At 44.2% G+C, this 10,859-nt stretch overlaps 1 protein-coding gene across 3 annotated transcripts in view; it reads right to left on the minus strand.

Annotated features, from left to right (window-relative positions):
* Nucleotides 1-9,466, minus strand: part of DOCK10 (dedicator of cytokinesis 10) — a 159,664-nt gene extending 150,198 nt beyond the window's left edge. Inside the window, exon 1 of one of the 3 annotated variants that reach the window (XM_061365177.1) lies at nucleotides 9,292-9,466. In XM_061365177.1, the coding sequence (XP_061221161.1) occupies nucleotides 9,292-9,405 (114 nt within the window). In that variant the 5' untranslated portion in view covers nucleotides 9,406-9,466. Of the gene's footprint in view, nucleotides 1-3,516; nucleotides 3,726-9,291 lie in introns of those variants that run through there. The other 2 variants (XM_061365183.1, XM_061365179.1) reach the window with 2 other exon arrangements.
* Between the last annotated feature and the right edge of the window lie 1,393 nt (nucleotides 9,467-10,859).

Consider the following 10,859-nt stretch of genomic DNA (forward strand, 5'->3'; position numbering starts at 1 on the left):
GCAGTGTAAATGCTCTACAAACACAATACCAAACAATGTCAGTATAGAAGCCAATGATGGACTAAGTTCAGTATCCCCCATGGACACTAATGCCACAGAACACACATGCATTATGCCAGTATCAAAGCTGAGAGGAGGTAAGGGAGGTTGCATTTAAAATGGAGACAAGAAACTTTTTCAGAGTTTCAAATCATGAACACAGTGGAGAGGATCTGTCTAAAAATTCAACATACACTAGACATGAGAGACAAGAGAGGGGGACTGGGCACAGAGGGAATAGCAGCTGATGTGCAGGAGGGTGGGGAGACCAGGGCAATAAACAGAGAGGTGCAAGAAAAGCAGGGCTTGTGCCCAGCATCACAGGCCCACTCTAATCCCAGCTAGGCTGTACTTTAGAGCTTGCAAGTGGTGAGCTTGGTATTGGTCCTGTATTTCATTAATTCTAGTCACAAAGCAAACACAGAAAATGGACCAGGAAAGAGAAATGAAAGAGGAATACTGCTATCAAGAAGAAATACAGAGAAACAGGTTGTCACCAGAAAACTGCCAGTAACCACCTGCAGCTCTTCAGATTCCTGTAACTTATGCAAAATACAAAACTCTGGTTTGAGTTTTAATGAATCATTTTTTGTAAGTCTGAAGAATGTGAGAGGGGAGGGCAGGGTGTGAAATCCTGTAAGGTTTGCAAACCCCTCAAAATGTCCTAGAGCCTGGCAACCCCACTTCCCCCCCCCAAAAAAAAAAAAGCAAACAACAAAACACCAAAACACCCAAACCCACAGAAGTTTCTCATACATTAGAAGTGTATTTTCTTCAAACCATGGCAATCTCTCCCTTAGAAGAAGGAAAAAAAAAAGAAACCCAAACCCAAACCCTAAACCAATCTAGAACAAAGATCTCTGAGGAACCTACATCAAAACACAGACACATTTAACCCATAGCTAAAGCATTCCAGACACATTTTGGATAAAAGATGTTTCAGGGTCTTGATCGCAGAGCCACTGCGCCTCCCACATGGGGAGACTCTACCTTAGTCCTAGAAAAAGAAAGATGTGCTATGAGACACCTGAGAGTCTAGAATTTCATTCTTGACTATAAATTAGAAGTACATTCCTCAAATGACATCCATCAGTCTGTTCACAGCTGCGAAAGCAGGTACACCCAGCAGAAAACAGACATGGGCAAATAATGCCTTTAAACAATATCAGATTAAAGATTAAAATCCACTATGGTTAACCAAACCCAAAGGTAAGAAAGACTTTTCCCTTTTTCCTACGCTATACATATCCAGTCATTCCAGTTTTAGACAGAACATTTCTTTACTACTTCTCTTGATAAATGGTAACACTTAAAAAAGCAAGCGTTTTTTTTCCCCTCTGTCACATCCAACTCCATTGCATTCATTACATTTCACTATATCTACATCATTTAATTTAGGTCAATATGTCAAAGTAACCTAGAATCGTGTTTGCTTTAAGGCAACCAACATTACTCTCAAAGCTAAAAAGCCCATTTCAGACTCAATGGTAGAGTTTTCTTATATTTTCACCACATAACAGAAGTGGAAAACTACACTCAGAATTAAGAAAATCACTATAGTATTAACAGTTGTCCTGGGTTTAGCAGTAGCAGTCATTTTTCTCTTGGTAGCTGGTGCAGTGCTGTGTTTTGACTTTCGGGCTGTCGGTTAAACCGCGACAACAGCTTACTAAATTTCTGTACAATGCATACAATACCAGCTGAACAACAGGAACAGTGGGAAGAAAATCCAGCAGTAAGCTAATAGTTAGCTAATATGTAATTTAAAATGTAATACAGTCTATGTTCTTCAATTTTTGATCTTCCTTGGGTTTGGGGTTTTTATTTGAGTCTAAAGAGATAAAACCTTGTTTCATTGAGGCAGCAGGAGACTCCTGTTGGAGTGCGGCACCTATTTCACTCACCTGGCATCCTAATGCTGCTGTCTCCACAGTGAACCTGCACATATCACAGATGTATCCAGATTTCCCCATCTGACGTATTTTTATACAAGCTTAAAGCACATCTACATTATGTCATCTCAAAACATTACATTGTGTTCCAAAACACACAGTATTTGGGTTGCAGCTGAGAAGTAACATTACAGTACTAGAGCAAAGAGGCTGGATGTTAACTCCCTGAGTACAAGCTGGGGAGGAGAGGCTGGGCAGCACCAAACCTAGTGCTCCAAGGGAACTGTCTCCATGTATTTGTACAAAATTTAAGATCAAAAAAAGCAACACTGACCTGTGTGTATTATGGGAGGGAAGAGCACTACCAGAGATTATAAGTAATCCACTAAAAATATATTCAATCAATGTGTTTAGGTTGTAAGTATGTATCACTGATGTGGAGGGGTAAAAGGAATAGACTGCCCCATTGTGAACCCAACCTTCAAAACAAAGGAGAGGTGGAGGTGGAAATAATAATAAGAAAAAGCCTCCTGAGTTTCTCCTGTACAAGAGAATGGCTCTGGAAGGCTTCACTGACACATGCCACTATCTAGCACTACTGCAGCTTGGTGCCCTCTTACTACACTGCTACTTGGAGCCTGGTTCTGTTCTGCCCAGAAAGGGACAACATGAGCAGAAGTCAGTTACACTAAGCAAGCACACAAAGGGCAGGCAGCTCTCGGTTTTCTTACATTTTACAGGAGAGAAAAATTGCCCATATCAGTAAGGAAAACAGTGGGGCAGACTACAGAACACTCTTAACAGCCAGGGAAATTGTTCAGCCATATGGGGCAGGACAGCACATGATGGGAACAATCTCTGGAACAACCATTCTAAGGCTTTTACTATAGATGTATTGCATGGTCTCTGGCAGTTAGCTTCTGGTGTTTTGTTTTTCTTACCAACAAAACCAGGGATAAAGTCTGCATTTCCCAATATAAAATACACAGTTGCTATAAAACAGACCACAAATAAAATCTAGCTTCAGAAAATTATTGTTGAGTCCTGTGAAATGCAGGCAATCCTAAACTGGAACCATTACACATTCTGCAAGTAAGTCTTTGTTGTTTGTGTAATAATCACACCTGTGTCACTATTTCATAGGCTTTTGACCTTGTGCTAGAAAAGTTCCAAACATGTTTTGGCTTCTGGAAGTGACATATGCACTGCAGAACTGCCTGTTACAAACCACAACAATATCAAACCTTCTCTCTGTGCAACTGCCCTCCTACAAAGCCAACAGGAGCCTTAATTTTTCATATTCTCTGTCTCTTTTCTGTTGCTGTTCATTTTCTCCCTCCCGGACCCTTAGTTTAACCTTGTAAGAGAGAGAAAAAAGTTAATGCAGCTTCTATAAACTGAGAGTATTTTGAGTTACTCAAGCTGACTCACTTCCCATGAATTTAAAACAATGTGTTAGTCAAGTGACAGATGAAGAAAACTGTAAAGACTCTGCATTTAAATCCAAGTGCCTCAATGTCCCTGCCTACTAAATGACTGCCTGGGCTTGCATATTAGGAGTTATTTGCACGAGTTATTCACCAACCTGACAAAACTTTTTTGCACTTCTCTTCACTTCTTTCCTTCGTTTTACTGCCTTCTTCAGCCTCTCTTTACCCACGAAGTCTTTTCTCTTTTCCCCCATTTTCTCCAACACTTACAACTTCTTTCTAAACCATTTTCTTCCCTTCTCTGTCTCCACCCTCTCTGAGGCTCTCGCCCCTTATCAACTTTTCCTTATTTCAGCACCAATTTAATACCCACTGCCAGTCTCAGATGAAGTTCCCAGAATTGCTCAGAAGACTTTGGCCCTTTTGTGTGCCTGCAGAGGAGGGAGCCCAGCAGCTGGAGAATGTGCAAACAGTGCATTCTTGCCCATGTCCTTTGCTTCGTTTGCCCTTACATCTGGGCTCCAGTAGCCAGCTGAAAAGGGTCAGATCTTTGTCAGGGCCACACCACTGCAAGTGTCCCTGGGACACCCCAACTGAAGAACAGCTACAAAACTACTCATCAGACATTTCAGAACAAAAATTTGCTTTGAAAGGAGACTACCTGCAAATAGTGTGGGTCTTGTCTTTGAACAAGTACAGGATATTAATTAAAGAGGAATTTTGGAATACAGATTCACTAACAAGGTTTACAGATAAAATACAAACACAAACAGGTTGTTTAATACTTCAATATTGTAGTGCATTCATTCCCAGAAGGTTGCTAACATCAGAAATTGCCTGACAAGTTGTCCGCCCTGAGCAAACCATAACTTATCTCAAATGGAAAGAACTCACAGAAGCAGAACTACCAGCTCCAGACTGTAGATAATATTCCCTTATGTCTGTGCCATGAATAAATGTGCTCTCTCTCCTCAACTGCCAAAATGGGATGAGGCTTTCTCTTTATGCACGTGCTTTTAAGATTACTTCACCAGGCGATCACCTCAGCCTTAACCAAAGAAAACACAAAAGTGAGAAAGAGCCAGCACATGAAGAAGTCTGCAGGGAAACAGACAAAAAGTGAAGACTGCGCCGTGAAGACTGTGAATATACATGTATGTACAACCACAGAAAGCCCATTTTGTACAGAGCACCATGGCATATTTGCTGTCATATAAATGCCTTGCTTTGGTTCACCCTAGACAAATAGTATCCAACAGAATATTGTCAGAAAAAGGACCCTTTCACAATCCAGTTTCTGTCTTTGGAATAGCTCAGTTAACACTGTACCTTCTCAACAGATGAAGGATTCACTGGCCTGATTCTCAACATGGAAGACCAATGCAAGCATGGCCACATAATGAGAAAAGGCCATACAGCATGATCCAACAATATAAGCACAGTCAAAGTTCTGTTATTATTATTCAGGGTATCAAGGCAGTGAGTGCTCTCTGTGAGGCTGTGAATAATATACATTACTTTCCTTGAGAGACTACAACATGCTGCTGGAGTCACAAAAAACCTCCAACAGTTCATTACCTACCCAAACTAGAAACATCAACTACAACATCAAGATTTTATTATTTGTGAAAAAATACCACATAAAATACACGCTGAAAACAAATGGAAACTCTTGTTTCAGGGAGGAATTACAGTGGCTCCAGGTAATATAACAGGGAGAGAAACCCATTTTGTGGGGAGAAAAAAACATGTAATCCAGCTTTCCACTCAAAAGAGACAGCCAGTACAAGGACATTGGACACAACTCTCTGTGTTTGGCTCCAATGTGATGGAAAGAAAACTCTGCCAAAAAAAAAAGACATGTGGAGCAACAGCCCAATTCCAGACTACTATTAACTTGTTTAAGTACAGAAAAGAGATGAGGATCAAGACCCCCCACAGCTCTTTTATAAAATCAATGTCACAATACTTTATGTAAAGGATGAGTACTTCAGCAAGCAGTACTTAGCCAAATTAATTGAGATCTGGAAATAATAGCATCACATGAAGCGCAGAACTAAGCAGCTAGCAAGCCCATTTCTATGAACACTGGCTGCCCCATCCCTACTTTAGAAACTCCCAGTGAAGCACTGCTGCAGCTACAGACACAAACAAAGCAACATATTAATTTCTCTTTCTTGTGCACATAGTGTTCATAAAGCAACTTTCAAAAAAGCCTTTTCTATTACAATAGACAAAGAATTTTGCAACAAAGTTTCAAAATGCAATAAATTATTTACCTTCTAGATGACGCTGATCTATTCCAGTGACTAGGTTGGTGAATTGCCTTTTTCACATAAAGGCTTAACGAGGCACTTATGGAAACAACCTGAAGTACTGCCACGCACTATGAACTGATAGCACCACCCTCTCCACCTGCTGAAGATTGAGTAATTAATGTAGAATGTGCTACTTGTGCCAAAACACTGCAGCTACTACTCCCTACCAACAAGATACACACATATATTGCACCCTCAACCCCTGTTTCCACTTTCTGTCTTTCAGGGCACTACAGAAATTCCTCTGCTAAACAATACAACACCAAATGATAAACATCCTTACTTCTGCCATCCCCTTTCCCCTGATTACACTGACACTTTTTCTTTCTACAAACAGATTTCTGTGCTGAATACTAGCAGCTGTATTTCCCATATTGAACGAATAAACATGAGCAAAAGAAAAGGTAAAGCATACTAAAAAAAAAGCAACATATCTGAAGATAGTGAAGACCTAAAAGACGCAACATTCCATTTTACTGGAACACAGCTATGTTGCATAGGCATTTGATCCCTAGCCTCTTACCAAATTGTTACAACACTAACAACCCTCACTGCAGGTGCTGTTACAAATACTACTAAGAGAGGCCCAGCAATTCAATACAGGACATACACCTGAAGTACCAGAAGGCTTCATTCTTTACAACTTTAATTCTTCACACCTTTAACTTAATTCTTCACACTTTCCACCTTTGCACTTAATGCTTTACACTTTTTATCTTTGCACTTCCCTACTCTGTAGCAGCCAGTTACTTGCAGACTCACGACAGCAGCTCTGATGACTTTCAGGACTCTCCAACACAAGTCAGGTACAGTATAACTGGAATATAAGGTGCTGATAACATCCAGAGTGAGAACTGATGCATGTCACTGATTACACAGTGAATATACCAGATTTTTCTCTTCTGTAAGAAAATTCAATTCTTGTACAATGAAGTCAGAGCAAATTCAGACAGAAATTTAATGTCCTGCAGGACTCTTCTGTAACAGTGCCCAAACAGCTTTACCACAGTGGTGTGCCATGCCAGCATGCCCCCCATGTGGAAGATATACAGGCCAGGGGAGCTTCCCTGGAAAACATACCTCAACAGGCCAGCTGGCCCTGGCACTCAGCATTACAAATTCAGAGGCAACGATCGCTGCCCAACACACAACATCCCAGCTCCACTGGCAGCACCGAATCTGGCTACAGACAACCAGCAACCCTGGTTACAGCTGCCAAGGGATCTTCTTCCTGTTAGCCAAGATGCAATGGTTAAGTCTGCCTACTCCTACTTGATGTAGCCAGAAAAATAACAGCCTTTTACTCCAGCACGAGTCCTCACCATAAGGTATCTTATAAAATTTGCCTTTCACAGGCAACACTACTGGCAGCCCAAAAAAGTATGGTAACTTCATTAAGTTTCCCAGAGCCATATGTATTCAACACAGCAAGCAACCCAGACTTCAGAACCATTGTGCCTGCTGGTGAATAAAATGGAACATCTGGAAGTCCCTAAGTGCTCCCGCTGAGCAATATAACTGAAACCAGAATTTGGCCTGTTGCCTTCAAATCTTAGCGTCAGTGTCTTTCAAAGACCATCTTTGCAGATCAAACTATATTTCTTCACATATCAAATCAAAAGCCCTGATGAAATCCAGTACCAGTACATGTTTCATCATACAACAGGAAGTCAGACTCACAGAAGCGGTAGATGATTTTTGCCACCCCACAGCTGAAGTCTTTATGTTTTAAAGGTAGAATGAATAAAATATAAGTCAAATGCATGAACAGTTAATGAAACACTATATTATTAAGTCAGCAGTATCAGATCTGTTTGCAACACCTTAAAAACCCCACACTTCTCAAGGGAACCAGACCATCACATTCAGATCTGTTTCATCAATCTCATTCTCTGGGGTTTTTTTGCATTCTTACAGCAGACACAGCAGAATAAAATATACTTCTAATAGAGCCTCATTTATAACATGTTAAGATGAAATGAGACAATACAATAATTTAGCTTGTATATGGACTTAAATACGCTCTTAGAGGACACCTATACCACACAGCATTTGGGTAGAGCCCAAATCAACCGTCAGTTCCTAGAACGTTCCCACCAAACCTTTATCAGTGTAGCGTATCCTGTTTGACAACAGGGTAAATTCTGCTCCCTACGTGCCCAGAGGGCAGGACCATGCACATCTGCCAGAGGTACAGTTGTAGAGACACTTGAGGATTTGACACAGGCTGACAGCACATACAACTTCTGAGGTAGGTCAAGAGAAACAAGCAAGTTTCTACCAAACTTTCACCTGTCAGAAGCCTGGAAATATTTGATTAAGGCCTTCAAATCTGACTGCAAAAGTACTGCAAATCCAGTGAGGTAAAGCAAAGGACTCGCATTTGGTGCACAAACAGTTCAGAAGCATGAACTGGCTGCTGCCTTCAAGCAGGACAGTTGTTTTAGCACTGCTCTCCATTTCAAGTGGGCAAGGTCCCTCCGAAGACGGAAACAGGCCACTAAGTCCATGGGAACATAGCTGCAGAATTATTTCCCGTTTTGTGCAGACAGAGTGCATTGCGTTGAGCCACTGGCATGGGGTAAGCTTTGATGGGTGATGACATTTCACTTAAAACTTTCCCTCTTTCAGCTTTTTATTCTACTTCATGAGCTGTGCTGCCTGAAAATCTAGAAAAGAAAATATTTATCTGACTTGCATGATTCACAGAAATGATATGCTTAATCATCTAAGGAGGAGTCATTTATCTCTCATAACACATAGCTTTAAATTCAAAGTGAGCTTAATATGAACATGGCTAATAAATGACTCATAAATGGCTAGTGATTCAAAAAGCCTAGTGGTCCTTTCTCCGTGAACCCTAACAGTTTGCCATCTGTGTCTATCCGCTAAAGTCTTGCATACAGCCAAATAAAGGGAAGAGAAAACACTGATAATGTGGTAATAGTGTACAGCCCTTTTATGCTATTCCACTGATGGACAGACGTGGGGATTAAAGTGTCACACAATGCATTTTAGGAGCGAATGCTGTCAAGAAAACCAGGGTCTGTGTTTCTACGGCACATCAGGCCTCCTTCCAAGGGGTTTCCAGTGGAAATCACCAAGAGCACACACTCAGCTCGGTACTTACGGTTATACACGAGCATTTAGTCTATGAAGTACCTAAAAATCACGTGGCTGATAACTACTCGGAGACCTAGAGAGCTCGGGCCCCGTACCCCCGAGCACACCAGGCTCATTCTACCACTGATAACGCACTCTTCGTGTTTCACTCCATCTGCCCGTGAAAAACTCATTCAAAAGAAAAGAGAATCAGCGAAACGTGGGAAAGCAAGCAAGCCAGGACGCTCCCGAGAAGAGAACGTCAGTAGCCGTCAGTAGCACTGACACGGGGAGGCGCGGACAGGAGGCGCGGCGGTACCGGCAGCGAGCGACGAGGCGCCCGAGCCGGGGGACCCATTGCGGCGTCCTCCACTCCGGTTCCCGCGGGCTGCCCGCCTCCCCGCGCCTCTCCCGGCTCCCCGGCGCGTTTCGCACCTGGGCTGGTGCCCGCTCCCGATTCCCCGCTGCAGCCGCCCCGCTCCGGCTGCCTGCCCCGCCCGCCGCACTCACCCGCTGCTGGAGCCGCCCGCTGGCGGCCGCGGCCGCCGCGCTGTGCCGCAGCTCCGCCGCCTGCCCCGGCCGCAGCAGGCTCCGCGTGAAGCGCCGCGTCCGCTCACCGGCCATGGGCACCGGCAGCCCCGCGCTCCGGCCGCCGCTCCCCGCCCGGGCCGAGGCGCCGTCAGGAAGCGGAACTGGGGGTTTCCCTCCCGCTCCCCCCGCGAAGGAGGGGTGTGCGGGGCGGGGGCCGCCCGCCGCCGGCAAAGGGGCAGCCCCTGCCCGGGAGAGCGTCGCGCCCTCGTCACCTTCGCTGGCCATGTGCAGTGCGGCAGAGCTTCGGCCCCGGGAGGGCCCCGCTGGGAGGTCCCGCTCCCGCCCCGTCGGCTCTGAGGCAGCTGCGCGCCGAGGGGGCCCCCGGAGGAGAATGGGGGCCGGAGTGCTGGAAGAAGCCCGAACCTGGTCCCCCTCCACGTATGTGCAGTCGCCAAAAGATGCTCTGCCAGGAAGGCGGCTGGGTTGGGTTCCAGAGGAACAACGACTCTTGGTATTAACCAGTCGCCAGGGTGGACACATCAGTTCACCAGCCGAACCCAGAGCCCAGCCAGCAGGTTTCATGTGAAACCAACTCTCTGGTCAGCCCCACCATCCTCAAAGCTGGTGGGAAGCATTTGCCAAGTAGCAAGGGCTGCTGCGGCCCCTGTACTGAGTGAGGCTGGATGTCATCCAGTCCTTCTGCCAGTTGGCTTGGCATCCCTGTTCCTACACTATGGAAAACTCTGACGATACACAATTGAGCTTAGCCACTTAAGCCCACAGAAGTCACACAACAGTCACAGCTCTCCCCCCTAGCAGAATGATCGTATCTTTTGTTAGTGGGAGTGTGGCTTTATGCCTTAATGCCAAGCTGCAATGGGGAGAATACAGTATTGCCGAGAGCCGTGTCTGAACTTCTTTGTGCATGAATATTTACATTCTCCTCTGTTGCAAAATTTTCATCATTTACTGGTAGGTGTGGGAAAGGAGGCAACTATGAGTGATCACACATTTGTGTGCATGGCAATCCCCGTAAAAGTCTTCAAATAAGACCCGAGGAACTTCAGGTGTAACCCCTGACAATGCAATGGTGCTGCACAAGTGTGAGGGCAACACTTTAAGCTACAAAGGTGCTGAGGCTCAAAAGCCAACAGAGTCAGTTACCATTTAGTTTGTTGTTTTAGGGAATTAAATGTTGCAAGAACTGGCTTGCATCTGCACTGGGGAGCATGCTGTCTGCTTCGAGGCAGCTGGCTCTAAGTCACTATGGCACCAGTGTGCTATGAATTCACTTCAGCTTCTGCATAGCTCCCAGTTCTCTCCTCCAAGATGACTAAAGATACCAAAGGCATCACAGCCCAGAGTTTAAGTATTCCTCTGCAAGAGAAACGTTTTCCAGTAAGGTGAATTATCTGAAGTATGCTAAGTGCTCCAGAACTGGTTTAAGACAATTACAAATACTACTCTAGATGGTTATAACATTCATCAGGTGTTATCCTGTAATATCTTGGAGATGATACTTGTTTGGAGCTAAAATACAATAAAAA

This window comes from Neopsephotus bourkii, unplaced genomic scaffold (genome assembly GCF_033783945.1).
Source record: "Neopsephotus bourkii isolate Nb327-2 ecotype Australia unplaced genomic scaffold, CSIRO-AGI_Nbou_v1 NB_1279, whole genome shotgun sequence".
Taxonomy (NCBI): Eukaryota; Metazoa; Chordata; class Aves; order Psittaciformes; family Psittacidae; genus Neopsephotus; species Neopsephotus bourkii.